The sequence below is a fragment of the Pygocentrus nattereri genome, chromosome 24 (assembly GCF_015220715.1).
Source record: "Pygocentrus nattereri isolate fPygNat1 chromosome 24, fPygNat1.pri, whole genome shotgun sequence".
Classification (NCBI taxonomy): Eukaryota; Metazoa; Chordata; class Actinopteri; order Characiformes; family Serrasalmidae; genus Pygocentrus; species Pygocentrus nattereri.
The window spans coordinates 7205768-7223358 of NC_051234.1; the positions used below are offsets into that span (position 1 = coordinate 7205768).

Here is a 17591-nt window from a genome sequence, read left to right on the forward strand (position 1 = left end):
GGGGTTTGAAGTAGTTCATGATGGATTTTGAGGTACGTTTTGGTCAGTGTCCTGTGGTGAAAGTCAGTCCTATTTTTCAGTTTCTTGACCTTCTAGGTCACATTTGCTTCCATAATTCACTGATATTTAGCGGAATCCATTCTTCCATCTACTTATGGAATGTTTGTTGTGCTACTTGTTGCCGTAGTAGATCCACCCCCTTGCTTAACAGTTGGCACAGAGTTCTTTTCATCAAATGCTGCTCATTTGTTATTATTACTAATTATTAAGAGACCCTTATTAGTCCCACAACAGGGAAATTTCACCTCCACATTTAACCCATCCGTGAAGTGAAACACCACATACACACTAGTGAGCACACACACACTAGGGGGCAGCGAGCACACTTGCCCGGAGCGGTGGGCAGCCCAATCTGTTGGGGGTTAGGTGTCTTGCTCAAGGACACCTCAGTCATGTGCTGTCGGCTCTGGGGATCGAACCGGCGACCTTCCGGTCACAGGGCTGGATCCCTAACCTCCAGCCCACGACTGTCCCCAAATATATCTTTCATGATTATGACCAAAGAGAACCATTTCATCAGTCTGTAGCATTTGCTTTCAAAACGCCTCTGGTGTATTTACATTGCTATTTGCATAGTTAAGCTTGCCTTCTGATGACTCTTACATCAGAGTCTTTGTGCAGGTAACGCTGCACAGTACAACGATGCACCACTACTCCTGTGCCAGCTAAACTTTCTCACATGGACTTTGTTGTCATGTTGGGGTTTTGCTTTGCTTTGTTGACCAGAATATGGCCAGTTCTATCTGAACGTTTTCTTAGTCTTCCAGATCTTTTCTTGACTTCCGCAGTTTCTCTTAAGCGCCATTTTTCAACCTTCTCAGGTTGACAATGCCATATATGGCATAAAAGAACATTGTACATAAAATAATAATCTTGATAATGCTGCACGAGAGCCTTCATTTTATTTATTTATTTTTTATAGAAGGGTAGAGTTGTGCCATTCCAAGGTGGGTCTTAGTGTGAGCATATCCTTTAAGAAGCTTTGTAATCCAGCCTTGGACTGTCTTTTTGGAGACTTTGGAAAATACATGTACAATGACAAATCCTATACTGAATGTTCTATGTGATAATTTTTCCATTTCTCTGGTATAAAAAGAGTTGTTGTTGTTGTTAGCATTGCTGTTAACAATCTACTGACACCTTGAGTTAAATCTCTTGACCAATCAGAGGCTTTGTTCCTGACTTGTTGCCCAATCAGCAACTGTGTTCTTGACTTGTCGAACAATCTGACACTGTGTACTTGAGTGTCTTTATTTTTGACTTGTCAACCAATCAGAGACTGTGCTCTTGACATGTCGACCAATAAGAGACCATGTTCCTGACATGTCAACCAATCAGAGGCTGTGTTCCTGACATGTTGACATATCAGAGGCCGTGTTCCTGACATGTTGACCAATCAGAGGCTGTGTTCCTGACATGTTGACATATCAGAGGCCGTGTTCCTGACATGTTGACCAATCAGAGGCTGTGCTCCTTACTTGTGGACTAATCAGAGACCGTGTTCCTGACATGTAAACCAATCAGAGTCCGTGTTCCTGACATGTCGATCTTTCAGAGGCTGTGTTCCTGACTTGTTTACCAATCAGAGGCTGTATTCCTGACTTGAAAACCAATCAGAGGCTGTATTCCTGACTTGTAAACCAATCAGAGGTTGTGTTCCTGACTTGTCAACCAATCAGAGGCTGTGTTCCTGACTTGTCAACCAATCAGAGGCTGTGTTCCTGACTTGTCAACCAATCAGAGGCTGTGCTCCTTCGAATCGGACAATGAAAATCTCTGACAGCTTTTTATAGCCTTCCCCTGCTTTGTGGGCATCAATCAAGTTCACTTTCAGACCCTCAGCCAGCTTCTTGGAGATCCACAAGTGTTAGCACAAGGTTTAAAGTCAGAGAATTAGAACTAGTCATAATCAGTCAATTAAGGCCTAAAGCAGGAGTGTCCAGTCTTACCCACAAAGGATTAGTGCAGATGATCAGTTTGAAGAATGAAGCCAACTGATTAACCAAGAAGAATCAGGTGTGATCCTACTTGTTTGAAACGAAAACTTGCAGCCTTTACAAATAAAAGTGTCCAGTCTTTTGTACAAGCCACAGTTACTGTTCTTTTAAGTTAATCAAATATAAAGTAAGGATATATTAAAGGTACATTTGCAGAATATTTTTTTAGACTACAGCAGATATTGTTTGCTAGTTGTGTACACACACACACACACACACACACACACACACACACACACACACACACACACCATCAGTCTTTCCATCAGTCCCAACTTACGTCACTCCTGAGACTGATGGACTGATATAGAAAGAGTGCAGAACCCATAACTGGACATCAGAACTACAGAATATCCAGTATAAAACATGAAGCCATCAAATCGGCATCAGTCCAGCCAGCCAATGTCAGACAGACCACGCCACAGCCTGTCAGAAGTCATAACTGCAGTGAGATTGATGACTCAAATAAAAACGTCCTCTTTTGGATCCGATGTGGAAAATTCTGAGAAATGGCTTTGGGTTATTTATGGAAGGATGGAGCCGATTTGTCCTGAATCTCTGAACACAGCAGACCTGAAGGCAGAAGAGTGAAAAAAGGAAAGAGAAAAAAGGACAAAAGAAAAAATGAAACTAAGAAAAAAGAAAAACAATTCACAAAGCAAGCGAGCGAGTGGGAGTGAGAGAGAGAAGAAGAGACACAGAGAGAGAGAGAGACAGACAGAAACAGAGTGAGAGAGAAAGAGAGGGAGATACAGAGAGTGAGAGAAAAAGAAAGAAAGAGGCAGAAAGAGACAGATAGAGAGTGAGAGAGAAAGAGTGAGACAGAGAAAGAGAGAGAGAGAGACAGAGTGAGAGAGAGACAGAGTGAGAGAGACAGAGAAAGAGAGAGAGAGAAAGTGAGAGGCAGAGAGAGTGAGAGACAGATAGAAAGAGAGTGAGACAGAGAAAGAGAGAGAGACAGAGTGAGAGAGAGAGAGAGAGAAAGAGAAAAAGATAGAGTGAGACAGAAAGAGAGAGGGAGGGAGAGGGAGAGAGAGGGAGGGAGAGAGAGAAAGAGAGAGTGTGTGTGAGAGAGAAATAGAGAGAGAGAGAGAGAGAGTGACAGAGGGAGGGAGAGAGAGAAAGAGAGAGTGTGTGTGAGAGAGAAAGAGAGAAAGAGAGAGAGAGAGAGTGTGTGTGAGAGAGAAAGAGAGAAAGAGAGAGCGAGAGAGAGAGTGTGTGTGTGAGAGAGAGAGTGTGTGTGAGAGAGAAAGAGAGAGAGTGTGTGTGAGAGAGAGAGAGTGTGTGTGAGAGAGAAAGAGAGAGAGAGAGAGAGTGTGTGTGAGAGAGAAAGAGAGAAAGAGAGAAAGAGAGAGAGAGAGAGAGTGTGTGTGAGAGAGAGAGAGAGAGAGAGAGTGTGTGAGAGAGAGAAAGAGAGAAAGAGAGAGAGAGAGAGTGTGTGTGAGAGAGAGAGAGAGAGAGAGAGTGTGTGAGAGAGAGAAAGAGAGAGAGAGAGAGAGAGAGAGAGAGAGTGTGTGAGAGAGAGAAAGAGAGAGAGAGAGAGAGAGAGAGAGAGAGGTTTGATCAAGAGTGCAAAAATATGCGAAAGAAACTCAGGATATTGTCAAATCAAAAGCACAGAGATCCAAACAACACTGACATACGCCTTCTTTACTGCGAAACACTAAAACAATATAAGCGTACACTCAGAACCAAAAAGGCTCAGTACACTCACAAATCGAGGGGTCAATCAGAACCAACCAGTTCTGGGAGAACTGGAACAAGCTTAAAAAAAGAGACCATGAAGAATTGGCAATACAAAAACGGTGATATGTGGACAAATCATTTCAAAACACTCTTCAGGAAAGTAGAATCAAACACAAATCCTCAGCAAAACCATATGAACAAAAAGCTGGAAGAACTAGAACTGGCTATAAAGGATAATCACAACCCTTTAGACTCCTCAATTACTGATCAGGAACTGCAGGAGAACATGAATAAACTAAGACTGAAGAAAGCCTGTGGGCCTGATGGAGTACGGAACGTGCTGAGTGTAGGTTACATCCCTGAAATCTGGAATCACGACTAATAACCCCAGTCTTTAAAAGTGGAGATAAATTCAACCCTAATAACTACCGATCATCTGCGTGAACAGTAACCTGGGGAAGTTGCTGTGCAGCATTTTGAACTCTAGATTTCTGAACTTCCTTATGGAGCACAGTGTCTTGATTTTGATTCTATCTGGAACCAAGGATTACTCTACAAACTTGTAGAAAGTGGTTTAGGGGGTAAAACACATCTAATTAAATCAATGTATACAGGCAATAAATGCAGCATAAAAACGGGCAACAAACAAATTCCATCTCCCAGGAGCGCCGGAGTGAGACAGGGCTGCTGTTTAAGCCCAACTCTATTTAATATATGCATTAATGAATTGGCGAAGTCATTAGAGGAGTGTACTAGTGTACGTCAGTACAGCGTAGCAGATTACCTGACCACACTGACTGACCCTAAACTGAGGTCCACCTTGACGAAGTACAGACTCAGTCAGCACCGTCTGGCCATAGAGACGGGCAGACACAGGAAGTCTTGGCTACCCAAGGATCAAAGACTGTGCCAGCAGAACTGGCCTGAGACAGAGCTGCACTTTCTGACTGAATGTACCAAATTTACTCCCATTAGAGCAGAATTCTTCACCAACATCACCAAAACATGTCCTGTGTTTGAGAATCTTCCCCCCACAGAGAAGCTGCCGTACGTTCTAGGAGAACATAAAGAGTTCTGCACAATGGCAGCGTAGTACGTTCACACCTGCCACACTCAGAGGGACAGTGAGTGACCACACCATGTCAGAGATACACACTTATAAAGCTATAATATACCGTATTATTATTATTAATTTAATAGCAGCACCTGTTATATCTGTTCTTGCTTTTTTGGTATATATTGTACTTCGTTCTTAATCTCCCTGCAAAAGCTTTGGCAATACGAATGATAATATTTGTCATGCCAATAAACCAACATTGAATTGAATTGAATTGAATTGAGAGAGAGAGAGTGAGATATAGAGAGACAGAGAGAGGGAACGCGAGAAAGAGAGAGTGAGAGAGAGACAGAGAAAGGGACAGAGAGAGAGAGAGAGAGAGAGAAAGAGAGAGAGAGAAAAAGAGAGAGAAAGAAGCGGACAAAGAGAGAGAAAGATGGAGAGAGAAAAAGAGAAAGAGGGAGAGAGAGAGAAAGAGGGAGAGAGAAAGAGAGAGAAAGAGGGAGAGAGAGAGAGAAAGAGGGAGAGAGAAAGAGAGAAAGAGGGAGAGAGAGAGAAAGAGGGAGAGAGAAAGAGAGAGAAAGAGAAAGAGAGAGAAAGAGAGAGGGAGAGAGAAAGAGGGAGAGAGAAAGAGAGAGAAAGAGGGAGAGAGAAAGAGAGAGAAAGAGGGACAGAGAGAGAGAGAGAAAGGGAGAGAGAGAGAAAGGGAGAGAGAGAGAGAAAGAGAAAAAGATAGAGTGAGACAGAAAGAGAGAGAGAGAGAGAGAAAGGGAGAGAGAGAGAGAGAGAGAAAGAGAGAGAAAGGGAGAGAGAGAGAGAGAGAGAGAGAGAGAGAGAGAGAGAGAGAGAGAGAAAGGGAGAGAGAGAGAGAGAGAGAGAGAGAGAGAGAGAGAGAGAGAGAGAGAGAGAGAGAGAGAGAGAGAGAGAGAGAGAGAGAGAGAGAGAATGAGTGAGGCAGTTCTCTCGTGTTTCAGGCTGGGTGATGGAGCTGAAGCTCAGTGATGTAATGTAGCTTTACTGTGTTCTACATTCCAGCCAAGCAACCAAACAAACAGTTCTGATTAAAGTCTTATCAGACAGGCAAATACACAGACGACTTCAGCCAACTACGCTTTCTTTTTTTTTTTTTTGCATGGTTTCAAACCAATCATCCATTTCTTGGGCTATTGTTATGATACATTTGAACGCTCGGCGCTGGCGCAGCCTCAAAGCTGCAGTAAAGCCACCGTTAGTTCATTGCTCTGCATTCCGTGCTTAGTGGCTTTTGTGTTTGGCACTGTGAGCTCTGGGGTCTGTTAGTGTGTGTATTACAGGGTAAACACAGGGCTGGAGTTAATGGCGAACACAGCACAACTCAAACATCACCACGCTACATTTCCAGCTATGATCTAGAGTCAGAGAGAGACCACAGGCAATCAGTCTGTCTGTCCATAAAGACCAGAGAGGAAACCACAGACTCAACAGAGGGAGACCCCAAAGAGGACACAAAGACCGCCTTACTCAAACACAGCACAAAGACAGAATACACTGATACAAAGAGAAACAACAGATGAGAGAAAAGAAAGGAAAGCAGAGAAGAGAAGATGAGAGAAGAGAGAACTGAAGAGAAGACAGAAGAGAAGAGAAAAGAAGAGAAGACTGAAGAGAATAGAAGAGAAGAAGACAGGAGAGAAGAGAAGACAAGAGGACAGGAGAGAAGAGAAGAAGATAGGAGAGAAGAGAAGACAGGAGAGAAGAGAAGCGGACAGGAGAGAAGAGAAGCGGACAGGAGAGAAGAGAAGCGAACAGGAGAGAAGAGAAGCGAACAGGAGAGAAGAGAAGACAAGAGAAGAGAGAATTATAGAGAAGACAGGAGAGAAGAGAAGAAGATAGGAGAGAAGAGAAGAGGACAGGAGAGAAGAGAAGACAGAAGAGAGAATTATAGAGAAGACAGGAGAGAAGAGAAGAAGATAGGAGAGAAGAGAAGACAAGAGAGAAGAGAAGAGAGAATTATAGAGAAGAAAGGAGAGAAGAGAAGAGGACAGGAGAGAAGAGAAGAAGATAGGAGAGAAGAGAAGACAAGAGAGAAGAGAAGAGAAGAGAGAATTATAGAGAAGACAGGAGAGAAGAGAAGAGGACAGGAGAGAAGAGAAGAAGATAGGAGAGAAGAGAAGACGAGAGAGAAGAGAAGAGAGAACTGAAGAGAAGAAGACAGGAGAGAAGAGGACAGGAGAGAAGAGAAGAGGACAGGAGAGAAGAGGACAGGAGAGAAGAGAAGACTAAATGAATTTTCTCTTTTTGGCACTGCTGTATTGCTTCATCTGGTGTTCACTCTGTCCCTCAATGACCAAATCAACAACAAATACACAAAAGTCCACCTCATAAATCCACCTTGATCTGTGGACGACACGGATAACAGAATTAAGAAGCCATTAAAGTCCAAGAGACTCAAAACAGTCCAAAACCCAAAGCTCATATGCAACTACACACACATCTCGTAACAAAACCCTGCGCACTTCAGTTCAACAAATCAAACCGAAAACAAGAGAAAACAAGACAGATAAGAGGATCTGGTTTCACTGTGGGTGAAGAAAGCGTGACAGTGATGATGCTGGCTCACGTTTCTCACTTTTCATTATGAAATCGCCACATTCCTGTACTAATCCGTTCTCCAACCTTGTCTAAATGTGACTGTGTGTGTGTCTAAACTACTTACCCATCTCCATTGAGGTCAGTCACTGCCACAGTGTATCCAAAATATGACGCCATCTATGAGAAACAATTTTGCGTCATCGCCACTGGCACAGACCACATGACACACAATCTGTGATAATACAAATTCACATATTTGAATACAGCGAAAAGAAATCCATTCAATCCAAAGGTAATGCATGTATATTGTATTCCACAACAAGAGGCCATTTTTCTAAAGCCTTTATTAATATTATTAAAATCATACGCATGTTTTGGGAACTCTGTTTTCCAATGATGAATGGGGTAGAAAGAGTCTATTTAATTGTTCAGCAACAGAGGGGCTCCTGTCTGTAATTGTACAAGTCAGAAACCACCCGTTCACTGATTTAAATCCTTGTCAAAATAGCAATCAAGTAAAAAAGAAAGCAGAAAATGTATATTTAACCAAAGCCAGTGAGCTGAAGTACGAGGTGGGTGTTTCTAATAAAGTGGCCAGTGAGCTGAAGTACGAGGAGGGTGTTTCTAATAAAATGGCCAGTGACCTGACGTACAAGGTGGGTGTTTTTAATAAAGTGGCCAGTGACCTGAAGTACGAGGTGGGTGTTTCTAATAAAGTGGCCAGTGAGCTGAAGTACGAGGTGGGTGTTTCTAATAAAGTGGCCAGTGACCTGAAGTACGAGGTGGGTGTTTCTAATAAAGTGGCCAGTGACCTGAAGTACGAGGTGGGTGTTTCTAATAAAGTGGCCAGTGAGCAGAAATACCAGGTCAGTGTTTCTAATAAAGTGGCCAGTGAGCAGAAATACCAGGTCAGTGTTTCTAATAAAGTGGCTAGTGAGTGGAAGTACACGGTTGGTGTTTCTAATAAAGTGGCCAGTGACCTGAAGTACGAGGTGGGTGTTTCTAATAAAGTGGCCAGTGAGCTGAAGTACGAGGTGGGTGTTTCTAATAAAGTGGCCAGTGAGTGTAAGTACAAGGTAGGTGTTTCTAATAAAGTGGCCAGTTAGTGGAAGTACAAGGTCGGTGTTTCTAATAAAGTGGCCAGTTAATGGAAGTACAAGGTCGGTGTTTCCAATAAAGTGGCCAGTGAGTGGAAGTGCAAGGCCAGTGTTTCTAATAAAGTGGCCAGTGAATTGAAGTGTAAGGTCAGTGTTTCCAATAAAGAGGCAATGAGTGGAAGTAAAAGGTAGGTGTTTCTAATAAAGTGGCCAGTGCTCTCACACACGACCATATATGCATATCCCTTTTCAGTCAGTTCTCACATTGAGTAAAAGTTCAAGTCTGTATTCGTGTTTTTACGCTGGAATAAACTGACCTGCTCTCCAGTGAAATTCTGAATGAAGGTCAGATTTGTGGAGTTAATCACAGCGACCTAAAAAAGAAAAATAAGATTAGCTCAAACACAAAACATTTCAACCATATGACAGATCCACATGTATTGCAGAGTTATAGTTATGCAGGCATGCAAACATGCTAGAGCAATTTCTGCCAAGGCCGAGTGGCTCTCCCCATGTCGGAGTCTTAGTAGTGTAATAATTAGAGAGAGTTGCTTTATTGCAGCTTTGTGTGGCATTTCTGACTAAGACAATAAAATCAAACTGAGCCTGATGCACATCACGCAAGATCATTACGGGCAGAGAAAACATTCCAAAGGTTTAATACAAAGATCCCCATATCTGACTTTCAATGACTTAGTCTAAATCAGAGCCAGAAGGGGAGGACCCAGTCCTCAAAGCCCAGGATAGTACAGTCCAGCCTGGGATCCCTTCATAACATCTAAAATAACATCCAGATGAGGTGAGGCAGGGCCACTCACCTAGACGAGTATGCTGATGCACATTTACACATCCTCGACTCTTCCCTTACCAGTCTGACCGCCTTTAAAACTCTTTCAAACTCAGCTTAAAGTGAACTTAAGCAAAAGATGGGACGATTGGCCAGTACATAGTATCTGAAGTCTGCTTCTTTAGTTTTGCCCTGGAGCTCCACGGCTACTTAACACAGATGTGAGAGAACTTTAGCTAACGTTAACAGCCGAGAGGTAAACAGTCGTCCCCCTAACAGAGCTGCAGACCCCCGCTATAACTTTACTCTCTGTTTCTGGAGATTTAAATGAGGTTTGAATGGAGAAACATAGACGTTAAATATCAGACTGAATGTCGTGGCTCGGAAAACGACGTCGTGTTTCGACAGACGTGGTTCTGTAAGTTTGTTAGTGCAGTTAGTGCAGTTAGTTCAGAGTTCAGCTCCAGTCCTGAAACCCCTGCACTGCATAACTGTGGTTTCCTGGTTAAAATACCTGATATTATGAGCTAATTAATCCCTTCTTGAGCTGAACGAGGTGTGAACAGCAGAGAAACACTAAACTACACAGTGCAGCGGCTCCAAACCTGGAGTGAAAAAACTGAATTAAAGACTGTGAGAAGACTCAGCTTCTGTCGCGTCTCACAGGTGAAATTTTCACACTACACATCGCTTAGCGCAGTCACTCCCTGATTCGGCCCTCAAATCGGTGGCCGCTATGCAGTATGACGTCATGTGAAAGGCGAGAAAAGTTAGTTTAGGTGGAGCGTACTTACATAACCGAAGTTCTGCGCTCCTCGTGGCACCCCCGCCACCAGCTCTGAGGAGGAAAGCATAAGAAATGTCACAGACTCTTAAGACGTTTACACTTGCCAGTAGCTTTTATACATCTTTGGTTATTATTACTTGAAGAAACTGACTCCATCTCAGAGAGAGAAAACTAACATAAACACGGTCACTTCCTGCGCTGTGAGAGGCTCTGTGTGAGTGTGTGTTTGTGTTAGCAGAGCTTTGCTTCTCTTTCTGTAAAACACACACACAGACACTTTATTAGGGTTGTCCTGGAGTAAACAGCGAGGTGAGGATGGTGAGTTTTGGAGAGTTCGTCTCTATCAGCGCCGTGTCAATCATTCACACATAAATATTTAAGGGAGAGAGAGACACAGACAGAGGGAGACGGAGTGAGAGAGGAAGAGAAGACTGCTGTCTGATGGATTGCAGTGATGGGAATGGAGTGTGTGAGTGTGTGAGTGTGTGTGTGTGTGTGTGTGTGTGTGTGTGTGTGTGTCAGCACCACCCAGTAAGACCAGACCAGGTCTGTGCGATATAGCCATTGCTACATACTGCAACTGTGACATGCCTTACGATGTATTAAGCTTCCAATACTGAGACAGAAAAGCAGCTTTAATTCACCTCCTTTAATAACCTGGATGTGGGTCAATCTACACAAATGTCCATTTGGAGGTAAAAAAATAAATAAAAAAAATTTTTCCAGCAATTTTAACTGCTATAATCTATATATGACTGTGAAATGTGTGATGTGAATGGCAAAGAAAAAAATAGCAAATAAATATTATAAAATATGGTGTTTCTGCATAACAAAAACTCTTATTTTGAAAAAAAAAATCCCACCGATGACATCACTTGACTTACTTTTACCTGTTTTCTGAGGATCTATGAAGAAAAGCACATGGTCAGTCCACTGTGTCTTTTCAGATAACAGACCTTTTCTCATTTAGCTCATGATTTCATATGAACCTTTTGGCCGAAGTCACTGGTGTGACCGACTTTATTTTGGGGTAATTGTGAAAAAAAAAAGAACACAAATGGATTAAATGACATTTTAATTGATTTTCCATGATTGACAGCATGTGGTTTGATGTTCTGTAGGAGAGATTTTGTAAAATGCATTTTACATTAAAAATGTCACTGGTGTTACTTGTCTTATGTGTAACACCACTGACGATCAGTAACACCACTGACTCCTATGGATAGATTAAAAAAAGTGGACGTTTCTGTAGAATGAGCCATACGCCGCACACTATAGCTGCTCCTAGCCATGTTAGGACTGCTCCATTTGTGTGACCAACAGGCTACTAAGGAGGAGTCTTCAGAGAACAGTCTTACTGAGGACCTGCACTACCTGGGCCGCAGCCCAGGCTTTGGAACGCAGCTAATATTATTTGGATTAAAGCTGAAGAACATATGAAATAAAAAACAAAAAAACACCCAGCGGCTGTTTAGAAACTCATTTGCGAACTGCGGCTTTCTGTGCTATTAATAATATAATATAATAATATCAGGATAATGATACACAAATGTTGTACTGTGTACTCCTACCAGACACAAAGCCCACGCCTTTGAGAGCGAGAGAGAGAGCGAGAGAGGGTGAGAGAGAGGGGGGGTGAGAGAGAGGGGGGGTGAGAGGATGAGAGAGGGTGAGAGAGAGAGGGAGGGAGGGTGAGAGGGTGAGAGAGAGAGGGTGAGAGGGTGAGAGAGAGAGGGAGGGAGGGTGAGAGAGAGAGAGAGGGAGGGAGGGTCAGAGAGAGAGAGAGAGAGAGAGAGAGAGGGAGGGAGGGAGGGAGGGAGAGAGAGAGAGAGGGAGGGAGGGAGGGAGGGAGAGAGAGAGAGAGAGAGAGAGAGAGAGAGAGAGAGAGAGGGAGGGAGGGAGGGAGGGTGAGAGAGAGAGGGAGGGAGGGAGGGAGGGTGAGAGAGAGAGAGAGAGAGAGAGAGAGAGGGAGAGAGGGAGGGTCAGAGGGAGGGAGGGTCAGAGAGAGGGAGGGAGAGAGGGAGGGAGGGTGAGAGAGGGAGTGAGGGAGGGTGAGAGAGAGAGGGTGAGAGAGAGAGAGAGAGGTAGAGAGGGTGAGAGAGAGAGAGAGAGAGAGAGAGAGGGAGGGAGGGAGTGTGAGAGAGAGAGGTAGAGAGGGTGTGAGAGAGAGAGAGAGAGAGAGAGAGAGAGAGAGAGAGAGAGAGAGAGAGAGAGAGAGAGAGAGAGAGAGAGAGAGGGCGAGAGAGCAGACAGATGTGTGGTGAGCAGAGGCTGGTTTCTCTGACAGAGAGCTCAGACTGCTCTGTAATTTTGGGCTGAGGCTGAGCAGAATGATCAAAGCCCAACACAGTCAATGAAGCCCCCACTACTACCACACACAGTCTCACACGCACACACACACGCACACGCACGCACGCACACACACACACACACACACACACACACACACACACACACACACACACACACACAGAGAAAACAAGCTAAAGGACACATAACTTTTCACTTACTTCTACGCTGGAATGGCGACAGCTCCAAATAACTAATTTGATTAGCTCGCCACCCTCGAAGACTGGGGGATATTTTATGTTCCTCAGGAACTCATTTCCCACCACTCACTTGAGTCAATTCTCCATAAGAAACCGCATGTCGTTTTACACACTCCAGAGCCAAATTCCCATCAGGGACTGGAGTGTCTAAAATGAGCTAAAACTCACAGTATGACTGTTTTCTTTCAGCTTCAAGTCAATTCCTTTCAATTTTCTTTTGGCCTTTATTTAATTTACTTATCCATGAGCCGCCCGCAAACGTTTAACTTAATGAAAAACTGAAGTTGAATTACTTGCTTGATGTATCCGTGTAAGACAGACACAGAACAGACAGACAGATAAGTAGAGACAGAGACAGGCATTTTCACCTTGCTGTGAATCCCCAGTGAATTCCCCAACCGCTACAGAGTATCCTAAAGAACAGAGGGAGAAAAAAGAGAGCGGGTAAGTCAGACTGAGGTGAGGAGCATGGATACAATTCATCTTTCAGTACACTATAAAAATGGATGTTCAAAGTCAACACTTGCCACATTTTATTTTTTTTTTGCAATGTGGGAAACTGGATAAAATTTTAATAATGCTACATGGTTAAATAACCTAATAGCTGTGAAATAATGCTATTTTCCGTTAATCAATGGTATTTAACTCAGAATTTCACTTGGGGTTGGGGCTGAAAAATAGGAAAAAATGTCAGGTATGAAAACCTTATATACACTTATATACATATACACTGCTGTTCAAAACTTTCCGGTCAATAGAAAACAGCTTGTTGCAGATACATGTGTGTCGATGTGTAGTAAGTTGTAAGAAAATAAGACAAAATTAGATATGCTTTCACAGATGAACTGGGCTGTACAGGATTCCTTAATAGCTGAGAATAACTTGATAACTGTAAATGACAATAAATAGGTAATTACAGTATTTTTATCACATAAAAACTTATAAAGAAATATAAAATGTGAAAATCGCATCCTACGGCTGCTTCATGTTATTTCACACTGTACTGTATCACTGAATAAAGTAGCAATTATTTTATAAAAGAGTATTTTTACTGTAAATTTTACATTTTACTGTAATTTTACATGATTTTTAATAGTGTGTCACTATATTCAGTATCCCATATCAAGTCACGGATGAAATGCGTTTTCATACAAAACCTGTATCAGTAGGCCCAACTCCACACAAAACTCGCCTGAGGCCTTAGTAAAGATGAAGTGAACGCTCTGTTAGGACCCTAGTCTGTATGTTTTTATGTGTGTGTGTGTAATAAACTGGGTCAAGGCCAGTTCTGCTGACCTGTAAAGCTGTGTGTAAAGGAAGTCCCACCATAACATAAATCAGAGCTTTCAAAAGCTCCATAAACCACATCACATACTGCTGCTCAAAAGGTCGGAAAACAAAATGCAAAGGTCGGAAAATATATATATATATATATATATATATATATATATATATATATATATATATATATAAGCTGCTTATCCTTCTGAGTCGTGGTGGGAGGGGTGTAGGGGGGGTGCTGGAGCCTATCCCAACAGCGGAAGGCAATTTGTTTTTGATGTTTTAGTAAGCTGTAAATAAATATTTGTGCACATTTTCTTGATTTATTTTTTTTTTAAGTGAAACAAAGTTAACTCATCCTCCGCAGAGAACACCACAAAATACAACACAAGTTCTATTAACTTGCTGAATGTATCGTGATGGACAAAAAAAAAAAAAGAAAATAATAAAACATAAATGTGCCATAACTTTCACACAGGCCACATTAAGTTACTTCGTTTTTGCAACATGTTAAATTTGGTAAATACACACTAATTGTGCATTAAAATGTACAGAAGTGTGTTCTCTGAAGAGGACGTGTTAACTTTGCTTTGAAAAAAATTAACAAAGCTTTGACAAGGGGTGATGAAATTTATGCTATATGATTATCTAACACTAAAAATGAAGCTATCCCAGAATGCCTCATACTTCAGTTGTCGGTTATCTCTCCTAATATTATCAGGTGCACCTATTACTAAGTGTTTAAGCTGCAAAATGCAGCTTGTATAATCTCCATAGAAAAGCACCGCCAGCAGAATGGGCCGCATATGAGCCTAAGACCACCACGCCAAATGCCAAGCATCGGCTAGAGGGGTCTAAAATCCATCCATCCATCCATTTTCTAAGCCGCTTCTCCCTCAGGGTCGCGGAGGGTCTAAAATCTCCCAGCAAAGGGCTGTGAAGCAGTGGAATTGCGTTCTCTGAAATAATGGAGCTCCAACCAATTGTTTTGGGATGAGTTGGAGTGAATTAATGGAATTAATCATCCAACATCAGTACCAGACTTCACTAATGCTCTAGTGGCTGACTGCAATCAAATCCTAATGGCAATGTTCCAACATATAGTGTAAAGCATTCACAGAAAAGTGGAGGCAGACATTTACATTTATGGAATATGGCAGAGCGTTATGGCATTATCCAGAGCGACTTACAATTTTGATCATTTTACACAGGTAGGCGAAGGCAGGGTTAGGAGTCTTGCCCAAGGACTCTTATGTGTATAGTGTCGGGTGCTTACATAGGAGGGGACTGAACCCCAGTCTATAGCATAGAAGGCAGAAGTGTTACACACTACACTAGACCAACCAAGATAGATGTTACTGCAGCAAAGCAAACTCCCTATGAATCTCCTTCATTTCAGAAGAACTGGTGTATGCATCCACACTTCGTCATACTCTTCACACAAACACGCACACATCTTCTAAGCCGCTTCTCCATCAGGGTTACGGGGGGTGCCTATCCCAGCTGTCATCGGGTGGAAGGCAAGATACACCCTGGACAGGTCGCCAGTCCATCGCAGGGCATAATATTCTTCATAACTTTCATATTTGATAAGCTACATTCAAAAGGTGGGTGTCATATGAGGCTGTAACTGTCTTCTTTCCAGTCAAATAGGTGGGTAATGTCATTTTAAACCCTTATAATAAAAGAAAAAAAAAACAAAAAGAAATACAAAGAGCATCTAAGATTTTTGGCTTTTAGCAGTAAATTATAAGCATATAGCAATAAGTGTCTGATCATAAAACACGTTCTGATAATTTGAGGGGAGCTTTTACAAAAAAAAAATATATAAATAAATAACATTTTAAATTTACATTTATTTCATGCAGTTACTGAACAATTTGCCTTGGTTATTTAAATTCAGATGGAAAAACCAAAATATACTCCGGTGAATAAGAGGTTAAAGCAGCAACAAACTAAATTAACTGAATCTGCAACGAGAAACTGTCAAACACTAAAAGGTCGCGAGGCTGAAGTCAGTTTCTTATTCAAATTTTCCCGCTCCACCTTAAATAGTGCCGCAGCTACGTTCTGGCGGCACAGGCACCATTTAAGGTGGAACCACCGGCACCAGTGAACGAACATCAACTCTCCACCGAGCACTCGATCTCTCAGTTGCGGATCATTTTTGAGGGAGAAAATGAAAACTGTTCCTCTGAAAGCGGCTGGAGCACTGCATTCACAGTAACATTGGTCAGCTGCAGTGAAATGCAAAGGTTCTTTTACTCCCTATGACAAAGTTTATTCCTTTATAAATGACACACCAATGACACTAAAATGAGGCTGTTTTTGCTTCAAAGCAGCCTAAAAAAAATAACATCAAAAATGATTTCAGTAAACTGTTCACACTCAACTCCTCATCATTGCGATTGTTATAGCTGCAAATGAATACTTCCAGCAGAAAAAATACAGAAATGTGAAAAGGGCCCATCTAGAGAGACACTGTGTCTATCTATTTATCCCTATCTAAAGACACACTGTCTTACCCAGGTAGCTGTCGTCGTAGGTATCCGACGCGGCACTTGTCTGCTTTTCTCCCTGCACTTTTCGGAGAACAGCCTTCAGAGAATAGCCGTTTAAAATCTCTGCTACTCCTGCAGTGATGACTTGACCTAAACATGCACACAGAAACACTGAAGGTTAACATATGTACACAAAGATGCAACACACTTTTTATTTATTTTTATTTTCTCTTTTTATTTAAAACCCAATTGACAGTTGATACAGTGGACAAAATGTGAATAAAGACAGCAAACCCTTTCAACTGAAAACAGATATTGAATATTTCAACTTATTTGTTTTTATGTTTATATATGTTTATTCTAAATTTGATGCCTGTAACATGTTCCAAGAAAGTTGTTAGGGGGGGGCATGTTTATGTTTCACTTTTAAGAACATTCAGTAATCACTTGGGAACAGAGGACACCAATTACTGTAGTTGTAAAAGCAGACACCCCCCCCCCCATTCTTGTTTGATATAACACTACAGCTCCTCAACAGTCAGAGGTCCCTGTTGTCACATATTGCTCTTCATAATGCACTCTAGGCAGACTCTAGCCCCTGCACTCTCTTACTACAGAGTACAGAACACATGGGGAATGTGGCATGGCACTGTCCTGCTGAAACGAGCAGTGTCCCTGAAAAAGACGTAGTCTAGATGCCAGCATATTGCTCCAAAATGCATCTATACCCCTCAGCATTAACAGTGCCTGCACATGTGTGCAGGTTACCCACTAACACACAACCCTCATACTTTACACTGAACTTTACACTGGCAACAATCGGGATGGTCCTTTTCCTCAATGGCCCAAAGAACACAATGTGTATTATTTCCATAATAAGTCTGAAATGTGAAATCACATACATTTTCAATGGGTGCCAGTTCATCTCAGATGAGCTTTAGCCCAGAGAAGTTGGCAGCATTTCTGGTATCTGTTGTTAATATATGGCTTTCACTCTGCCCTTCTATAATCATACAGAATCACTGGTAACCTAATCGGCTGTTTACATTGGAAAAGTTCCAAAACAGGTTTATTGTTCATTGCACAGTGTTTCATTTCCTCTGTAACTGATTTGGAGCAAAATGTTGGAGTGTACATTTACAAAACTAAAGAGGATGAACTAAATGATTAAATATCTCTTCTTCACCCTGTTTTCAAGTAAATAAAGAATTATTGAAA

General features: G+C 42.1%; 1 protein-coding gene across 1 annotated transcript in view; it reads right to left on the reverse strand.

Moving 5' to 3' along the window:
- Positions 1-17591, reverse strand: part of itga8 (integrin, alpha 8) — a 176941-nt gene that overhangs the window by 124114 nt on the left and 35236 nt on the right. Inside the window, exons 7-11 of the mRNA XM_017684423.2 lie at positions 16398-16523; positions 12960-13004; positions 10050-10093; positions 8786-8842; positions 7496-7548 (exon numbers count right to left, since the gene is read on the reverse strand). Coding sequence (XP_017539912.1) covers positions 7496-7548; positions 8786-8842; positions 10050-10093; positions 12960-13004; positions 16398-16523 — 325 coding nt within the window. The remainder of the gene's footprint in view (positions 1-7495; positions 7549-8785; positions 8843-10049; positions 10094-12959; positions 13005-16397; positions 16524-17591) is intronic.